At 46.8% G+C, this 20,520-nt stretch overlaps 1 protein-coding gene and 1 long non-coding RNA gene across 4 annotated transcripts; one reads left to right on the top strand and one right to left on the bottom strand.

Annotated features, from left to right (window-relative positions):
- Positions 1–29: 29 nt before the first annotated feature.
- LOC122485167 lies at positions 30–10,411 on the top strand. The gene is made up of 2 exons (XR_006297802.1): positions 30–354; positions 8,510–10,411. It is a non-coding gene; the product is annotated as an uncharacterized LOC122485167 (long non-coding RNA).
- A 5,742-nt stretch (positions 10,412–16,153) lies between these two features.
- On the bottom strand, positions 16,154–20,417 carry RSKR (ribosomal protein S6 kinase related). Of its 3 annotated transcripts, none has more exons than XM_043583584.1 (12): positions 19,867–20,417; positions 19,225–19,473; positions 19,049–19,132; positions 18,867–18,935; positions 18,419–18,488; positions 18,088–18,192; positions 17,871–17,911; positions 17,598–17,625; positions 17,397–17,486; positions 17,225–17,313; positions 16,978–17,088; positions 16,154–16,597 (listed from the first exon to the last, which is right to left on the bottom strand). In XM_043583584.1, the coding sequence occupies exons 1-12, from the start codon at positions 19,921–19,923 to the stop codon at positions 16,376–16,378; spliced, it is 1,215 nt and encodes a 404-aa protein (XP_043439519.1). In that variant the 5' UTR covers positions 19,924–20,417; the 3' UTR covers positions 16,154–16,375. The 3 variants fall into 3 exon arrangements, with proteins under 3 accessions (XP_043439519.1, XP_043439521.1, XP_043439520.1); XM_043583586.1 differs by having other exon boundaries at positions 16,154–16,546; XM_043583585.1 differs by having other exon boundaries at positions 19,225–19,470.
- Between the last annotated feature and the right edge of the window lie 103 nt (positions 20,418–20,520).

Below are 20,520 nucleotides of genomic sequence, written 5' to 3'. Positions count from 1 at the left end.
GTCCGCTCAGGGCTCGAGCCCGGCGGGCAGGGGGCGGGGCTTGGTCCGGCCCCGCCCCCACCGGCCCGCGGGCCGCCCTCGTTCCTTTGACCGACGCCTCCCCCAAGCAGCTGGGGCGTGGGCTGGAGGGCTGCTTCACCCTGAGGAGAGGGTACCGCCGGCAGCTGGAGAATCGAGGATCCTGTCCCTCCCGCTTCCGGTAGACACCCCCCCCCCCCCCCCCCCCCGCAACACACCGTCAAGAAAAGTTGTCTCGGTTGCCTGGCCTCAGGAAGTCCCTCCTCAGGTTTCCCTTAGTTACCTGGCGCCTCAGGCTCGACCGGAAGGAGCCGGCCGCGAGTGCGGAGGGGAGAGGTGAGTGGAACGTTTTGGAATCAGGCTTCCTCGGAGCCTTGGCGCCTAGGCCCTGCGGCGGTGGTGGCCTGAGGCGGAATTCACCCGCGCTGTTACTGAGCCTCCTCACGGTTTCTGGTGTTTTCTTGGGACTTCCCTCGGGGCCTGCAACAAGTTTGCGGGAACCACGGCTAACGAGTATTGAACATTTGTTATGTACCTGGCACTGTTCCAAATGCTTTATTATCTATTAACTGCTTTAATTCTCCCGGGAACCTGTGAAGTAGGTACTATAAATACCACCCTTTTACAGACAAGAAACGCAGTCATGAAATTGGCCCAGTGCCCCGCAGGTAGTTAAACAGCAAGAGTCGAGATTTCAACCCGCGTTACCAATAAAGTACTATATTCTCATGTCACCCTGAGTCCCCTCCGTGGGAAATCTCCTTATGGAAGGTGGAATTGATTTTTGGAAACAGCCTAACGGTAGGTATTCAAAATTAATAGTTTATGATAAAGTGTGTTCTTTGCAACACTCACTGCGCCTTATTCACACTCTTGAGAGTCTTAATGAATTGGAAAAGGAAATCATCCAAAGAGGAGGAACTATTAATCTGTCATGAACTGCAGGGCCCTCAGGGGATGGGCTTCTCTAGAACCCTGTTGTCTGATACCATGTGGCCAACATGTGATTACTGAGCATTTCAGATGTGGCTAGTCCAAATTGAGATGTGTTATAGGTGTAAAATACAAAATCTGGGTTTCGAAGACTTTGAGAAAAAGATTATAAAATATTTTTTAATATTGATGTCACGTTGAGATTCTATTTTAGGTCTGTTAGGTTCAGTAAAATGCATTAAAATGAATTTCACCTGTTTCTTTCTACCTTTTTAATGTGGCTACCAGCAAATTTAAAATGACGTGTGGGAGCTTATATTGTACTTCTATTGGACAGCACTGCTCTAGAAACATAAGAGTCCCAGCGTGCAGGCACTACAGAGAACAGTTGCTTGAATGGAAAACTGGAAGAAGGACAATGTAAGAGCACACACAGACTTGAGCCTGGGGTTTCCCAAGACTCAGCAGAGAGAATCCCAAGGTGTATGTACTTCTGTTCCATCAAAAAGATTCAGCAAATAAAACAAGGGTGGAAAATGGCAGAAAAACCAAAACAAACCCAAGTGCGAGGGGTAAAAGCTTGAATTATAGAAATGTGTGTATTGGAATGCTTAGTTCTTGTCGTAGTTGGTGTATCAGATGCTAGGTGAGTAGCCAAAATGATATGGTGCTTCCAGCAGCAAATGAGGAGGGATATGGAAGGGTAGATGAGTGGGAAAATACCATTATAAATAGGTAACATAAACATAAATAGGATGTTTGTTGGTGGTGTTTTGCATAACTTCTTAAATGTGGTGTTTTTCAAATTATAAAAGTATTCGATTTTTTTTTTATAGCAAGTGAAACAATGCAATGCAAAGATATATTAAAGGCAAAGCCTCCCCTCCTGTCCATTCTACCTTCCTGAGGTAAACAATAGTGTGTACACCTTTGTAAAAACATATATGCATACACATACACACAGAAGTTTTGTATGTCTTTATTTACACACACATTTCCGCCCACCCCAAATTAATTGATTCATAGAATGGGGTCTCTAGTGTCTTTTTTTTTTTCTCCACTTCTCTCCCATTTTTTCATGTTCGCTCTCTCTCTCTCTCTCTCTCTCACACACACACACACACACACACGGAGGGGAAGAAGGCATTGAGTTCTTCACAAAAATGGCATTATTTCTTACACTGACATTTTTTTCCCCTCACTCAGTGTCTTGTATAGAGTTGTTTCGTTAAGTAAATTCTGTCCCCAGCGTGGGGCTTGAACTCTCAAGAGTCGTGTGCTCTACCAACTGAGCCAACCAGGTGTCCTTATATACAGCCTTCTACCTCAGCTGATACAGATGTAATTAATTGATTTGTCACTTCATATACCTTGCCCTTTTATAAAAAATAAGTTCTCTATTATAATTTGTAGGAGTTTTATATTATAGACCTTAACTGTCATCACACTGCAAAATTTTTTTAGATTTAGTTTTATCCATTGATTTATTGTCATGCTGTCAGCGTGGAGCCCAACTTGGGGCTCAGACTCACAAACTCTGAGCTCATGACCTGAGCCAAAACCAGGAGTTGTACACTTAACCAACTGAGCCACCCAGGTGCCCTTGTCCATTGACTTTATTAATGGTATCTTTGGCCATACATATAATACTTTTATGTGGTCAAGTTGTTTATCTTTCCTTTAAGACTATCTTGATAGTCTTAAAGATAGTTGATTGAGTCATTCATCAAATTTTTACATAAATATATTTTTCTTTTTTAGTGCTTTCATTTTCTGTCTTGGTTTAGGCATCTCCTCCATCCCTTGATTGTGTGGGACCCAAGGAATTTAACAAAAATCCCCTACCCCTGGACAAGCAGGCAAGACTAACTCCATTTTGTGCTACACCCACCATGTCCTGTATAACCCCCACATGACCTACTTTGCTTAAGACACTCCCCCACCCTAGTCAAGCCGCTGAGCACACCCTTACTGGAAACCGGCTGGTATAGGAATATGGAACCCCTAACCACCAAAGAATGTAAACTCCGCCTTTTGCCCACCAAACTTGCGCGCCAATTCTAACCAGAGTGATAGGCTAGTTCAAACAGTTACTATAGGGTAAATTGTAATTCAATTGGCCACCTGCATGTGGACTGACAAGACTATGCAACTTTCTGTGTGTGTTACAATCTCATTGGCCACTGGCCCCTATAAAACTGCTACGCCTTTTAACCTAGGGGTCCAAGTCCCTGCTCCTCTGTGTCGGGTATACTTGGGCCCAAGCTCGAGCTTGCAAATAAACCCTCGTGCGTTTGCATCGGTATCGGCTCCTTGGTGGTCTCTCGGATTTGAAATTGGGGGCGTTACATTTGGGGGCTCGTCCCGGGACTCGAGAGACCCCCAGGACCCCACCCGGAGGTTCCCACGTCTGGTGAGTGCACTCAGCTTATACCTTTCGCGCACATATTTTCTGAGAGCTCTATACTGTATCTCTACCTGTAGGAATTCCAAACTGTCTTTGGGTTGGCATTGGCTTAAGCGGACGTGCTGGCGAGCCGTCAACCGGAGGTCTTGGGAGATGTCCCTTGCCCCCGCCAGGAGGATGAAGTCCTCATCTGTCAAGGGGGCCGGCTGCCATTACGGACAGCCAGCCCTTCGTTTTACTTTCTGTTTTGTCTCCGTGGCCGCGCTGGAACGTTTGTCTGTGTTATTGTGTCCTTGTTAATCGTCATAACTCTTTGTGTCTTGGTGTGGATTGAAATGGGGCAGACCCAAACCAGCCCCCTGTCTCTTATGCTCTCCCACTTCTTGGACGTTAAGGAAAGGGCTCATAATTTGAGCACAGACATAAGAAAAGGGAAATTTCAGACTTACTGCATGTCAGAATGGCCAACCTTTGACGTGGGATGGCCCTGAGAAGGAACTTTCCACCTACCTATTATTTTGCAGGTCAAGGCCGTAATCTTCAAGGACAAACCGGACGGCCACCCTGACCAGGTGCCCTACATCCTGGTCTGGCAGGACATGATCGAAAACCCCCCCTTCTTGGCTAAAACCATTCTTACCCCCCAAAGCAGGACCTACCAAGATTCTAGCCCTTCGGAAAACTGAGAAGGAGACTGAACACAAAGGCCAAAACGCCCCTTTATCCGGTCTTGCAGGATTCCTCTCCGGAAGACCTGATTCATCCGCCGCCCTACCAGGCTCCCCCTCCCCCTTCCGCCCCTCCATTGGAAGCACCAGGGGCTGCAGGAAGGGCATCACCCCTCCCTGATGAAGGAATTCCTGTGCTTGGGCCAGCAGCAGGGACACGTGGACGGATGCACCGGGCGGCCCCACCCTCAAATACGGGCCAGCGGACTCCACCACCCTTCCCCTCCGCGCCATGGGGCCCTCCCAACGAGTCTGGAGAACAACCAGTGTTATATTGGCCGTTCTCCACCAGTGATTTATATAATTGGAGAACTCAAAATGCAAAGTTCTCCGATAACCCAAGAGATTTAATTGGGCTTTTAGATACTGTTCTCTTTACCCACCAGCCTACTTGGGATGACTGTCAGCAGCTCTTGGCAGGTTCTCTTCACCACCGAACAGAGAGAACGAATACAGGTGGAAGCTCGGAAGTCTGTCCTGGGAGAGGACAGACAGCCGACTCAAAACCCAGATCTCATAAACGCTGCCTTCCCCTTATCCCTCCCTACCTGGGACTACAACTCGCTGAAGGTAAGGAGAGACTCTGGGTCTACCGCCAGACTCTAATGGCAGGTCTCAAGGCTGCCGCGCACAAGCCTACTAATCTGGCCAAGGTATATGATGTAAGACAAGGTAAGGATGAGAGTCCAGCAGCCTTCTTAGAATCACAAAGGTTTTTAGGCAGTACACCCCTCTGAACCCAGAAGCCCCAGAAACAAAAGCCGCAATTATCATGGCTTTTGTTAATCAGACTGCTCCAGACATCAAAAGGAAATTACAAAGAGTGGAGAGGCTAGGAGAGAAGAGCCTGCAGGACTTAATAATAGTAGCAGAAAGAGTTTACAATAATAGAGAAAGCCCGGAGGAGCAACAGACTAAGCGACCGGCAGACCCGAAATCTGGCTAAGATCCTGCTGGCTACAACCATGGATGACCCACAGGAAAAACGGAGGTACCTCAAGAAGCTGACTTCAAGAACAGGTAAGGAGGATGGCCCTGGTCCCCGACGGGAGCGCCCTAAACAAAAACCAATGTGGTTATTGCAAGGAAGAGGGCCCTAACAAAAGATCTAAGGCCCCTGCCAAGATATTGGAGATGGAGGACCTGGACGACTAGGGGAGTCGGGGTTTGGTACCCCTCCCCGAGCCCAGGGTAACTCTCAGAGTGGAGGGGCAACCAGTTGAATTTCTAGTGGACACTGGGGCACAACATTCGGTCTTACTACAACCCCAGGAGAAATTGGCAAGCAAGACCTCATGGGTGCAAGGGGCCACGGGGACCAAACAGTACTCATGGACTACCCGAAGAACTGTGGACCTAGGCATGGGCCGGGTATCCCACTCCTTCATGGTCATCCCTGAATGTCCCTACCCGTTGTTAGGTCGGGACTTGCTCACCAAGATGGGGGCACAAATTTGCTTCCACCCCGGAGGGGCAAAAATCCTAGACAAAGAAGGGCAACTGATTCAGGTGCTTGTCCTGAGTTTGGAAGACGAATATCGTCTCCACCAGACGCCCCCAGTCCAATTAACTGACATTGACTGTTGGCTACAGGAATTTCCTCAGGCATGGGCAGAAACTGGGGGAATTGGGCTGGCCCGACACCAACCGGCTATATACATAGAACTAAAACCGGGGGCAGACCCTGTCAGGGTCTGCCAATACCCCATGCCTCTCGTGGCGCGAACGGGAATCACGCCCCACATACGGCGACTACTAGACTCAGGCATATTAAGGCTCTGCCAATCGGTATGGAACACTCCCTTGCTGCCGGTGCGAAAACCGCACTCTAACGATTACAGGCCAGTCCAGGACTTAAGGGAAGTCAACCGGCGAGTAATGGATGTGCACCCCACGGTCCCAAACCCATACACCCTCCTCTCCACCTTGCCTCCAGACAAAAATTGGTATATGGGATTAGATTTAAAAGATGCCTTTTTCAGCCTGCCTTTAGCACCCAAGAGCCAAGACCTTTCTGCTTTTGAATGGACGGACCCCAAGAAAGGCATCAATGGCCAACTCACCTGGACTCGACTACCACAAGGATTCAAAAACTTACCAACCATCTTTGATGAGGCCTTACACGAAGACTTGGGTGAGTTCCGTTCTGAGCACCCTCATTTGACCTTATTGCAATATGTAGATGATATCCTGCTGGCGGTGGAGGAGCAGGACACTTGCCTGCGAGGCACCAAGGACTTACTCCAGACTGTAGCAGCTCTAGGATACCAGGCCTCAGCCAAAAAGGCCCAAATCTGCAGAGCAGAGGTGAGCTACCTGGGGTACAAATTAAAGGATGGACAAAGATGGTTGACAGATACGTAGAAGGAAACCGTCCTAAGGATCCCACAGCTGCAAACCGTCCGTCAGGTACGTGAATTCCTGGGGTCGGCAGGGTTCTGTCGACTATGGATTCTGGGTTTTGCCGAGATGGCCAGATCCCTCTATGACACTACCAGGCACCAACAAAATTTTGAATGGACAGAGGCCATGAACAAGGCCTTTAATGACCTTAAACAGGCCTTGCTGTCTGCCTCGGCTCTCGGGTTGCCTGACCTAACCAAGCCCTTCTACCCGTATGTAGACAAGAAAGACAGGGTGGCAAAAGGGGTCCTTGTCCAGTACATAGGTCCCTGGAAAAGACCCATAGCTTATCTCTCTAAAAAGCTGGACACGGTGGCCACTGGATGGCCCCCATGCTTAAAAATTATTGCTGCGGTGGCCACTATGGTCAAGGACGCAGACAAGATAGCCATGGGGCAAAAAACTATATGCTACCACCCCACATGCTATTGAAGGGGTACTCAAACAGCCCCCAGACCGCTGGATCAGCAATGCTCGTCTGATCCATTATCAGAGCCTACTGCTAAACCCCACCAGAATTTTATTCAAGCCACCTACAACCCTGAATCCGGCAACACTACTCCCTAACTCAGACTGGGACCCCCCTCTGCATAACTGTCAAGAGATTTTGGCACAGGTGCACAGAGTCAGGGCTGATCTCCAGGACCAGCCACTGCCGAACGTGGACGCCACCTGGTATATGGACAGCAGCAGTTTTGTCCGAGAAGGAATCAGATACGCGGGGGCAGCCATAACCATAGAGATGGAGATCATCTGGGCAGAGCCATTGGCAGCCGGAACATCGGCTCAACGGGCAGAACTGATCGCCCTGGCCGAGGCACTAACCATGGGAGAAGGTAAACGAATAAACATTTACACTGACAGCAGGTACGCCTTTGCCACCGCTCATATCCACGGAGCCCTTTACAGAGAGAGAGGGCTTCTGACAGCAGAGGCAAAGACTATTAAAAACAAAACAGAGATTCTTGAACTCCTAAGGGCCCTCTGGCTGCCCAAGGCACTAGCTATCATCCATTGTCCAGGACACCAAAAAGCAGACACACCACTAGCCAGGGGAAACCGGCTAGCCGACTCAAAAGCAAAGGAGGCAGCCCTTTTGGTGACTCAGGTTTTAACAACCATGCTACCCGATCCAGGGGCACCGACCCTGCCGGACACCCCCAACTATACTGGCACTGACTTACAATGGATTAAACGCTTGCCTATGACCCAATGCTTGCATGGCTGGTGGAGGGCCGCAGACTCCAGCATCATCCTGCCAGAGGAACTAGGATGACAAGTCCTATCCAAAATGCATCGGAGTACTCCTACGGGAACGAGAAAGATGGAAGACCTCATATGACATGCTAAGATCATTATTAAAGGACTCTCGAGCAAAGATCAAGCAGATTGTGGCAAGCTGTCATGCATGCCAGCTAACCAACGCCACCACCCATGGGTCTAACCCCAGAACCCAACTCAGGGGAGACCGCCCAGGAACATACTGGGAAGTAGATTTCACTGAGGTAAGGCCTGGAAAGTATGGGTACAAGTACTTGCTAGTTTTCGTAGATACCTTTTCAGGGTGGACAGAGGCATTCCCCACCAAGCACAAAACAGCGCAAACCGTGACCAAAAAGCTGCTGGAGGACATTCTGCCAAGGTATGGGTTTCCTGCCAGGATCGGATCCGACAATGGACTGGGGTTCATTTCTAAGGTAACACAGGGAGTAGCACAAATACTGGGGGCAGATTGGAAATTACATTGTGCTCACAGACCCCAGAGCTCAGGTCAGGTAGAGAGGATGAATAGGACATTAAAAGAGACCTTAACTAAATTAGCCTTGGAGACTGGCGGGGACTGGGTCACTCTCCTCCCCTTTGCCCTATATAGGGTGAGAAACTCACCATATAAGATGGGACTGACTCCCTACGAAATCATGTTTGGTATACCTCCACCTATCATTCCTGCCTTGAAACCTGAAGTGTTTGCTGAGTTCAATGACCAACAATTTCTTTTCTCCCTCCAAATGTTACAAAGAGCACATGAGCGGGTGTGGCCTAAGCTGAAGGGCCCTCTACAAGACCGGGCCGCCTCCTGACCCCCATCAGTATTGACCAGGCGATTGGGTGTACGTGCAGAGGCACCAACAGCAGACGCTCCAACCTTGCTGGAAAAGACCCTACATTGTGATCCTGACCACGCCCACCGCTCTCAAGGTCAACGGAATAACTCCCTGGGTCCACTACATCCACGTCCGGCCAGCTGATCCACACGCCGTCCTCAAGGACTTTGTTCCGGAATGGAAGAGTCAGCCCGACAAGGACAATCCCTTAAAGCTAAGGCTGCGTCGCTCCCACTTACCCCACTAATATTACTTGCGCTGTATCCCCTCGCGGCTAAACCCAACCCCAAACCACTTAATCTAACCTGGCAAATCATCACCCCAAGCTCTAATCAGGTAGTAACCCAGCTGTCCGAGCTTCACCCTAGAGGGACCTGGTGGCCTAATCTGACTATTGACTTGTGTGAACTATTCAGTCAGGACCCCTGGCACCAAGGCAGAATAGGAATACAGGATGTGGCACCGAGAGGGCCAAGATGGCCCTCCAAGATACCTGTTTTTATGTGTGTCCGGCCCCCTCTCAGTCTGACCATAATAAGGCCTCCAAATGCGGTGGCTGGACAGACTACTTCTGCAAAACATGGGGTTGCGAACAAACTGGGACATGCAATTGGCTGTCACAAAACCCATCCGGCCTCATAAAAATGCAACTGAATACTACGCACCCCTCATGCTCGGAACGCCCTTACTGTAATCCAGTCACCATTTCCTTCACGGAGACCGGGAAACAAGAAACAAATTGGGGGGTAGGACTTCTGTGGGGACTCCGGCTTCACCAAAGCGGGTATGATAACGGAGTCCTATTCATGATCAGACAACTAGAGAAACCGAAAGGTCAAGGGAAACCCTTGGGATAGGTCCCAACACTGTGCTAGTACCTCCTCAACCTCAGGCAACACCTGCAGCACACCCTCTGAATCTTGCCCACAACACCTCCAGTGGTGGCACCCCAGTCCCGACTCTCCTCTCCCCTCTCCTCCCCCTCAACCCTTCTCAGCACCCTCTTTGGGCCCTGATGTCCAAGGCTTACAAATTCCTCAACGCAACTAAGCCCAATCTTACCCGATCCTGCTGGCTGTGCTATGACGTCCGCCCCCCCTTCTATGAGGGTATCACAATAATGGGTCAATATAACACAACCACGGACCCTAATGCTTGCAGGTGGAACCCAAAGCCTGGTAGTAAAGGCCTCACCTTGCAGTCCATGTTCGGCCAGGGACTCTGTATAGGCACTCCACACCACCACCAGGCTCTGTGCAACATTACACAGCCTACAAATAATACAGGGTATTATCTACCACCCCAAGACAGTTGGTGGGCTTGTTCTGAGGGTTTAACTCCCTGTGCTCACGGTCAGGTTATAAACAGAACTGGGGGCTTCTGTGTGCTGGCTCAGCTACTCCCTAGAATCATCTACCATTCAGATGAGCGGGTACTTCAGTGGAAGGGCGCAGATACCCACGGGCGAAATAAAAGGGAGCCCATCTCCGCTATCACCATCACCTCCCTACTGGGAATTGGATTGGCTGGTGCAGGGACGGGTATTGCCTCACTAGCCACCCAGGCCTCCCACTACAGTAGCCTTAGAGCTGCCATTGATATAGACCTAGAACGCATAGAAACCTCCATTTCCCACCTCCAAGAATCCCTAATGTCTTTGTCTGAACTGGTGCTCCAAAATAGGAGGGGATTAGACCTAGTTTTTCTACAACAAGGAGGAGTCTGCGCTTCCCTGAACGAAGAGTGCTTTTTCTACACTGACCACTCAGAGATAGTATGAGAATCAATGGCTAAGGTAAGGGAAGGATTAGCCAAGCGAAAACGAGAGCGAGAGCAGGAACAGGGATGGTTTGAATCATGGTTCAATCATTCTCCCTGGCTGACTACCTTATTGTCCTCCCTAGCCGGTCCCCTGATCATCCTTCTCCTCCTTCTGACCTTTGGGCCCTGCCTCATTAATAGACTAGTGGCTTTTGTCAGGGACCTAGTCAACACAGTTCAACTCATGGTACTCAGGCAACAATACCAACCACTGACTCTCTCGACAGAAACCCAGAACCCATGATTGGGTCCTGCATAGTATCCTCTGAAAAAGGGGGGAATGTGGGACCCAAGGAATTTAACAAAAATCCCCTACCCCTGGACAAGCAGGCAAGACTAACTCCATTTTGTGCTACACCCACCATGTCCTGTGTAACCCCCACATGACCTACTTATTGCTTAAGACACTCCCCCACCCTAGTCAAGCCGCTGAGCACACCCTTACTGGAAACCGGCTCATATAGGAATGCAGAACCCCTAACCGCCAAAGAATGTAAACTCCACCTTTTGCCTGCCAAACTTGCGCCCCAATTCTGACCAGTGATGGTTTAGTTCAGTTACTATAGGGTAAATTGTAATTCAGTTGGCCACCTGCATGTGGACTGACAAGACTATGCAACTTTCTGTGTGTGTTACAATCTCATTGGCCACTGGCCCCTATAAAACTGCTACGCCTTTTAATCTAGGGGTCCAAGTCCCTGCTCCTCTGTGTCAGGTATACTTGGGCCCAAGCTCGAGCTTGCAAATAAACCCTTGTGCGTTTGCATCGGTATCGGTTCCTTGGTGGTCTCTCGGATTCGAAATCGGGGGCATTACAGATTGTAGATTTTTTTAATTTTTTTTTTAACGTTTATTTATTTTTGAGACAGAGAGAGACAGAGCATGAACAGGGGAAGGGCAGAGAGAGAGGGAGACACAGAATCTGAAACGGGCTCCAGGCTCTGAGCTGTCAACACAGAGCCTGACGCGGGGCTCGAACTCACGGACCGTGAGATCATGACCTGAGCCGAAGTCGGATGCCTAACCGACTGAGCCACCCAGGCGCCCCTACAGATTATAGATCTAATCTCCCAAATGTTCTTATAAAATTTTTATGTTTTGATCACATTTAAATCCTTAATGTATCTGGAATTAAGTTTTGTATATAATATTAAGTAGGGGTCCAAATATTTAAAACACTTGGGTTTTTGTTTCTTTTTAGGTAATCTCTATGCCCATTGTGGAGCTTGAACTCACAGCCCCAATATCAAGAGTTGCATGCTCTACCAACTGAGCCAGCCACGTGCCCCAACACTTGTAGTTTTTAACTTTAGGATTAGATATTACTTATTTTGTAAAAATGCAATTACATAAGCCAAATCAGCAACTCTGAGAACTGCACCAGGCAGTTCTAAGTGAACTCAAGGATGAAACTGTGGAATTAGTAGCCCTGCTTCAATGAATGGTGTATGTATATATGATGGAGTATGTGTATGATATGTATGATGGGAGGTTTTTTTTTTTTTTTAATTTTTTTAACGTTTATTTATTTTTGAGACAGAGAGAGACAGCATGAACGAGGGAGGGTCAGAAAGAGGGAGACACAGAATCTGAAACAGGCTCCAGGCTCTGAGCTGTCAGCACAGAGCCCGACGCGGGGCTCGAACTCACAGTCTGTGAGATCATGACCTGAGCCGAAGTCGGCCACTTAACCAACTGAGCCACCCAGGCGCCCCTGTATGATGGGAGTTCTGAACAAAGGAGGCAGTGTAACAGCTGCTAATCAGTGGGGCTCCATAAACCAGCAAAACTCAGGCCAGTGAAATCTGAAATAATATGTTCCTCAGAATATAAACAAAACCAAACTATAGGGAGGAAGGTAGCATGCTTTTTTTGTAAATAAAATGTCCTGATTAATATATTAGAACTCATCATAGTGGTTGCATTAGTTTGCTAGGGTTGCTATAACAAAGTATCACAGACTGGGTGGCTCAAACAACAGAAATTTATTTTCTCACAATTCTGGAGGCTACAAGTCCGAGATCAAGGTAGACCAAGTAGAGTTGGTTTCTTCTGAGGCCTCTCCCATTGGCTTGTAGATAGCTGTCTTCTCCCTGTATCTTCACATGGTCTTCCCTCTGTATGTCTGTGTCCTAATTTCTTCTTCTTTTTTGAAGTTTATTTATGTTTGAGAGAGAGAAAACACGCAAGCAGGGGAGGGGCAGAGAGACAGAATCCCAAACAGGCTCTGCACTGTCAATACAGAGCCGAACATGAGACTTGAATTCATGAACTGTGAGATCATGGCCTGAGCCAAAACCAAGAGTCGGACGCTTAACCGACTGAGCCACCCAGGCACCCCCCCCCCCCCGCCAATTTCTTCTTTATAAGGACACCTACCTATCATTGGATTAGGGCCAACCCATATGACCTCATTTTAACTTAATTGCATCTTTAAAGACTTTTCAAATACAGTCACATTCTGAAGTACTGAGGGTTAGGATTTCAATGTATGAATGCAAAAAGGGGGGGGGGGTATGGTGGAGACACAATTCAGCATAACAGGGATTAATCATGCATTAAATAGGATTTTATTTTTAAAAAGCTTTGACAAGATTTTTATATTGAAGAATTTAAAGAAGTAACTAAGGAATTGTGATTACCAGTTTGTTAAATGCACGAACTAATAAACAGATCGATACATGGTAAAGAAACTTAGAGGTAAGAAACAATGAGTAGAACTACAAAGACACTTTTCTAGAAGGAGAATATACAGATTGGTGTTACATTCTTAGAAAAGATAATCTTACATTCTTAGAAAAGATACAAGGGAGTGCAGCATAAAATATCCACTTTGATAGGTATATTTGATTTCTTCTAGGTAATGAAAAATCAAAGCATAGGGTTAAATTTAAAAGATGATTTCAGGTTGTATATAAAAATATTTTTTAGGGACTCCTGAGTGGCTCAGTCGGTTAAGTAAGCATCCTACTCTTGATTTTGGCACAGATCATAATCTCACAATTTGTGATGGGATTCTCTCTGCCCTTCCCCCCTGCTCACGGGTGTGCATGTGTGTACTCTCTCTCAAAATAACTAAACTTAAAAATTTTTTTAAATAAAATTCTAATAAAAAATTTTATCATGAATAAGTAAAAGGTATTCATAGGTCAGTGATTCTAAGTGGGGGTCAGGGGTGGCAGGAAAGACTACCTTCCAGGGATGAGCATATCAAAACTATGGGTGAGGACAGTGCTTTTTTAAATTATACTTTCTGAAACTTTGATTTTTCTATCATCCTCTCCACTCTACCCTGAGAATCACTGTTATAGTGCCCCACTGATTGAAGAGAGTATGTTAAAAATGGCACTTGATAAGAAATAATTCAAACTGCACTTACATGATTATGGTCTCAAAGCTATCTGATGTGACCTAAGAAAGGGACCCTAGTGACATGTTAACCATGTCCTAAAGACCTTAACCCAATATGCTGCTGTGATCAGAGAGGCTATATAATGTTGGGTGACCTGAACATTAACTCTGGACCAGGACACACAGTATCATAAAATCATCAGCATCTGCTTTTTGAAAAAGCATCACAGAACTCAGAAGCCCATTCTCTACAATTAAGAATCAGTGATTATAACCCCCCTCATTTTATATGTAGGAAACTACAATTCAGAGAAGTTAAGACAACTTGTGTAAAGACTCTTAAAATAGTTATTGGTGGATCCAGGCACCAGTCTAATATTCTTAACTACTTTAGAAACCATTAATTCCTATTACAAGTATTCAGGGTTTTTATCCAATGTGCAGTTCTGGTCACTACAACTTAAAAAAAAAATGTAGTAAAGCTAAAAAAAAAAAAAAAAATGTCTGAAGAAAAACAAATTAGATAATCAAAAGGGCTACTGTTACATTTATTTATTCATTTATATCCCAATCTCATTCCAAAAAAGGCTTATTACAAAGATGCAGATAATATAGTAAGAAAAAAAGATTAAAACAGAAAAATGAAAATAAGGAAAATAAAGATAGGAAAGGAAGATGGAACCAAGAATGTGGCTAGCATACAAAATATACGATGTGAAGTCCTAAACACTTGCTGGAAATGGACCACAAATTAGGCTCTAAGTGGCATAGCACTGATATGAAGAAAAAATTACAGTCAGTTGAATATTTAGTGTCTTTAAGGTAAAATCAAACAGCAATTCAGGAAAAGCACAGCTGAATTCAGAGGAAATTTCTCCCATGCATCCTTAAACAGAACATTATGAATTGTAATGATAAACACCCTTTACAATAGCCACAGCTATTAAATTTCACAGGGATTTTCCTACGGATTGCCAAAGTACAATCCAGAAAAAGCAATTCTGCAGAGGCCAATAAAATGCCAGCTATACAGGGAAAATCTGGCTTAATCCAGGGACAGAATTAATAAACACAAGTACACAGAGTACTTTCCAGACTCTCTTTGGTTTGTAAAGAGAGATCAAATATAACTGAAGGATAATAAAATGAAGGTTTTGAGGGGTGCCTGGCTGGCTTGGTCAGAAAGGCATGTGACTCTAGATCTTGGGGTTGAGTTCGAGCCCCACAGTGGGTGTAGAGATTACTTCAATAAACAGAGTTTAAAAAAAAAATTTGTTTTAAATGAAGGTTTTGAGAAGTTTAGAAAAATGAAAACAAGTTATAAATGCCAGAAATGTATAAAATTTAAGGTCCAGATGACTTTCCTTACTAAAGAAAAAGGTTCAGGGTGCCTGGGTGGCTTAGTTGGTTAAGTATCCAACTCTTGATTTCGGCTCAGGTCATGATCTCCTGGTTTGTGACTTTGAGCCCTGCATCAGGCTCTGCAGGGACAGTGTGGAGCCTGCTTGGAATTCTCTCTTCTTTCTCTCTCTGCCCCACCCCTGCATGCTCTCCTTCTCTCTCTCTCAAAAATAAACATTTTTTTAAAAAATAAAAAGGAGGGGCACCTGGGTGGCTCAGTCAGTTAAGTGTCTGACTTTGGCTCAGGTCATGATCTCACGGTTTGTGAGTTCGAGCCCCATATATGACTCTGTCCTGACAGCTCAGAGCCTGGAGCCTGCTTCGGATTCTATGTCTCCCTCTCTCTCTGCCCCTCCCCTGCTCACGCTCTGTCTCTCTCTCAAAAGCAAACATTAAAAAATATATATTTAAAAAATAAAAAGGAAAAGGTCTTTGAAGTACATCTCTAACCTTAGATCTTAAGGCTGATGTCATGCCTCTTAATCCCTTGGTTTGCCCATCAGAAACTGAATCCCAGGTCATCTAGGGAAATACTCAGTTTAATAATCCTTGTGTCTTCCAAGGAGACTTTGTTTTGGAAAAAAAATTCAATAGCTGTTCCAATTAGCCCTAGAAAAGACATTTAACCCATCCATATTTCAGTTCTTATTCCTCACATTTAGGCTATTAGATTCACTTTTGAAATTTTTAAACATTAGATTTATCACAGACTGGCTTTGAGCCCCCAGATCACATGTTTTAGCTACATATTTAGGGGTTAAAATGCCAGCTTTTGAGACTTTTGAAAAACATTCATACTACTTCTGAGAAACCTATAAAACACATAAACAGCACCTTGAGACTCCATGAAGTGTTACTTCTCAAGAAAGGAAATACGGCAGAGAAACAAGGAAAGGGAAAAGTAGAGTAAGCCTCTGGTTGAAAGCTTCAGGGTATGAGCATTGGAGAAATGCAGCGAAGGAAAAGGTCAACACTGATCCGAGATGTTGAATTGAGAGGTGAGTTGTATTAGGGAGTAGGGAGGGGTAGGGCCAATCGTGGCTGCCAATAGCAGAATGCGCAAGATTTGAACTCTGGTCCAACAAGTAGAAGAACAGAATAGTAAGAGGCTACAGAGTAAAAACAAACTAGATCATCAAAGTGGTCATACTGAGTTGGCAGTGGAGGAGATCCTTGGGTTCTCAGGCCCCAATCTACAGTAGAGGGGCTCAAGCAAGGCTGGGATGGATCAGGTAGGACTCCAGGTTACAGTCAAAGTTCTTGAAAAGCATGGACTCCGATGGACTGGGCTGGGTAGCTTGTGTCTCCATGACAAAGTTCACTGGCTGCTTCTGTAGGAGCTCTGGGTCAAAGGCCACACCCCGAAAGAAAGGGTGGACCTGGAAGTGATGCAAATAACGTAGACGGTGGAGGGGATTCTGGCATAAGAGCTGAAGGCAAATAGAGCATGAAGGATAGATGAGATAGGAGAGGGGCTAACCAGAAAAGCTGGAAAAGAAGAAGTTCATGGGCTGTGGAGGGCAGGAAGAAGAATCCTAAAGAGGATTTGAAAGAGGGAGAAATTATTGGGGGCAGAGGTGGGAATAGAGGCACTGTCCTGGTAAGAGCAGCACTGGCCCTCTCTCTCAGAAGTGACTGACTATGCATGGGGAGGATGGTATTTGATCAAGTTAGAGCACGTGCGCACGCACACACACATACACACACTCACCAAATTATTAGAGGAATGGGGAAATCTCATTTCAATAATAGGGAAAGGAGAGAATTGAATGGTTTGGTAGTCAAGAAGGAAAGTAGTGTTCACTCTTACCTCATGGAGCAGGAGTGAGAGCCCCTGGTTAAGAGAAGCTGGGACCTCAGAATCATAGTGTGTCACACTTGCCAACATGGCCACATGATCCCTCTCTGCAGCCACTGGGAACTGAGTTAAGAGGTGGGGAATGGGGGTGGGGGGCAGTGGTAGCATTGTTTAGTAGGAATAAGGCAAGATTTCCTAAGTTCTTCCCACTACAGGGCAGAGCTCCTCTCTTTGCCCAACATCCCTACCATCTTCTCACCTTCCCAGTTGCCAGACAGAAAAGCAAGACACCCAGGGACCACCAGTCAGCAGCATGGTTGTAAGGCCCTCCACTCAGGACCTCTGGGGCTAGATTTGAAAGACAGGTGTCACTGACATCAATTGGCTATCCTCTGCCAATGCTTCCCCACCAGTTTTAGCCCCTGTCTCACCCATGTACTGAAGGGTGCCACAGATAGTATAGGCTCGGGCTCCCTGGGGCAGGTGGCGGGACAAACCAAAGTCTGTCAGTTTCACATGGCCTGTGAAAGATAAGGCAACAGCACCACTCTGTTCCACCCCTTGTCAGCCATGACATATTCCCAAACTGACAGTACCTCTAATTCTGGGGCCAGGAAAAGGAAAGGACTTACCTCGTTCATCCAGAAGGATATTCTCCATCTGAAAAATCACAAGTGAGAGGTTATTCATCTTCCTTTTGACCTTCTTTTATCATATATACCTGTCCGCTGAGGAAGATGCCCTATTCAGTATTCAAGTCTATACTTTGAGGGCTCTTGCCCAAATCCTTAGCACCCTTGAGGGCCCCAAGGTCAGCTATCCTCATCTCCCCTCTCCCTTCTTAGATCTGTTGGTACTTCTTACTGATGCCCCACTTCAGACAGAGAAAAAGTGCTTAACTCTACCTTCACATCTCGGTGGATGATGCCCAAATCATGGAGATAGCCTGTGGATGACAGCAAGTAATGGGGTGTGCTAAAGCTCTCCTGTCTTTCCAGTTTCCCTGGTAGTTCCCATCCCATCCCTATTCCTGTTCTTTGACCTCCAGAGTTAATACCACTTCTCTCTGCCCCTCCCCCTTAAGTCTTCCCTCATTTCCATTACCATTTCTGTTTCACTTACACAGCACCAGAACCAGTTCAGCAGCAAAGAGGCGGATGGAAGCCTCAGTCAAGCAGCCGACAGAGGACCACAGGGAGCACAGATCTGTACTGCAGTAGCTGCACACTGCAAAGGACCAGAAGTCTAGGTGATATTGGGGGGTAATGTGCCTGGGCTCAAAGGCATTTTAGGCCTCTTGCCCAAACTGATGCCACATGTTGTTCCCTCCCTTTGGGAGACAGAAACACTCAGAGAAGGGAAACGGCCAAGGGAGAACAAGCCAAAGGGATAGGTAATCTCAGGTGGAGTACAATGGGACGACTCTTGGAAATGAGAGAGACCAGTCACTCACTAATGAAGAGGTGTCGTTTTCCCTGCCAGCTGTCCCCCAAACCATGTACAAAAGGATGGTTGATCTGTCGCTAGGGATGAAAAAAACAGGAAGTTAGGGAGGAAAAAGGGCACTGAGGATCAAGACAGCCAAGAAGTCAGGATTTAACCTAGTTGTGTAGAAAGGCAGCTGCTGCCCTACCTCTAAGTTCAGGTGAACAAAATAGTAGGGACTGCCTGTCTGGTAATCCCAAAACCAGCATGATACTATGAACACACCAGGACATGCTAGAGAGGTTTCCCTGGAAGGACCTAGAATTAGCTGCTGCTAACTACCTTTCCCAGGATCTGCTTTGGTTGAAGCAGAGGGAGGGGGCAGAATAAGGAAGAGCAGGGCAGTTGGACAGGAAAGGTGCTTTCTCCATCTGTGGTGGTTCTTCCTAGGCTCCATTCCTGGGCTCTGTGCATACCTGGATGCTAACCTCCTCTTTGCACTGCCTCAGGATGTCCCTCTGTAGGACCTTTACCTTGGACACCACCTATAAAAGGAGAGGAGTGATGACTCCTATGCGTTGTTTATGCCTCCCAACCTTTCTGAAACCAAGAATAGAAGCAGACACTAGAGAATGATATGGAATACCTAGGTCCCTACCTTCACTGCAAATACTGCTTTCTGGTCACAATCTAGCACCTTGAAGACTGTTCCAAAGGAGCCTTTAGCCACAAGTCCTAAAATCTGTACAGAGAAATTAAGAATAGGGTGATTGAAACTCTGGCCATTTCTAGATGTCTCCCCAAGACTGAGACCCCTTCCAGGGACTGACCTACCTTCAGCTGGTGATGCCCTGTAAGAGGCCTAATGGGAAACTCCGGCAGAAAAAGGTTGACGAACTGAGGCACTGGCCACTCAGACAGAGGCTTCTCTATTAGCAACGGGGTCGGCTCCAGGGGCTCCTGATGTAGGCACTGATGCCCCCGTAGTCCCCACAGCTCTTCCAGACCTGACCTGGTAGTTCCCACACCTGACCAGAGGCTCTTCCAGCCTCGGACCCAGGGACCCTGGATGTTGCCACCCTGCTGAGAACCAAGGGAGCCACTCTAAACCTCTGCCCTTGAGGCATTACAAATTCTGCCCATCTTAGAGGGCATACCCTCAAATCTTAACCTTAGAGATATGTTTTTGAGCACCAGGCAAAATTGCTACTACCCTTGTTTTGGGCCAAGGCCTAGATTTCCTGGACATGATTCAAATCCTCTAGGAAATCAGTATGTAGACATTTTCTCCATGAAGCATCAGAAATTCGTCCTGTACCTCTCAGTATGGGGTTGGGATATTTTCACCGTATAGCCTCCTGTTTCACCTCCACAGTGGGCATCACTAACATTCTCCTCACTGGTCAGTTCCCAGGCCTCAAGCCCATGTCCCCCCTTCACCTCCCCTAAACAGGCTGCCAGAGCCCCACAGCCTACCTTATGAGAAGCAACCACCCGGGCATGTTGCCCCTGCCGACAGCTTACTGTTCCCATCCAAAGCCTCTGCCTCCTCTACCTGCTAAATCTGTTGTCCCAGTTACATAAGCGATTCCTCCCCCTGATGCTACATGACACATGAGCCCCGCCTCTTCCCTGCTATTCATGACTAGAGATGCAAGTGGATGCAGCCAAACCCCACTCATCCTCAAATCCTATCTGCCCACCCCAGTTATGAATAAGCTTATAGCCAGAACTAAAATGTGCAGAGACCTATCAGCATGGGGCCAGTGTCACACCAGAGCTGGGAAGTATCTGTGATAGGGCTTCATGGAGGAGGGAAGAGGCCATCCTCATTAGAGTGGCAGCTAGAGGATGTGTCTTGGGTTGATGGGGAGGGAAGGACACAGGTTGAACCCATGTACTTAACACACCAAAAAAAATTAATAACTAAAATAGATTTTTTTCTCTTTAAGTCATTTTCTTACCATTCTCCAGGGCATGCCCCAGGGGGATCCACGGCCAGCCCTGACTCCTATTGCCATTTTCCCAAGTGAACTTGGCACAGATTGAGGAGGGGCTGATTTCCCCCCAGAACCCTAATACCTCCTATACAAGGCAGTGGAATGAGGGAGAGAGCGGATCCTCCCCTCA

Source organism: Prionailurus bengalensis, chromosome E1, assembly GCF_016509475.1.
Source record: "Prionailurus bengalensis isolate Pbe53 chromosome E1, Fcat_Pben_1.1_paternal_pri, whole genome shotgun sequence".
In the NCBI taxonomy this organism is placed as follows: Eukaryota; Metazoa; Chordata; class Mammalia; order Carnivora; family Felidae; genus Prionailurus; species Prionailurus bengalensis.
Note: the sequence above shows the minus strand (reverse complement) of the source record. Positions and strands in the feature narration are given on the sequence as shown.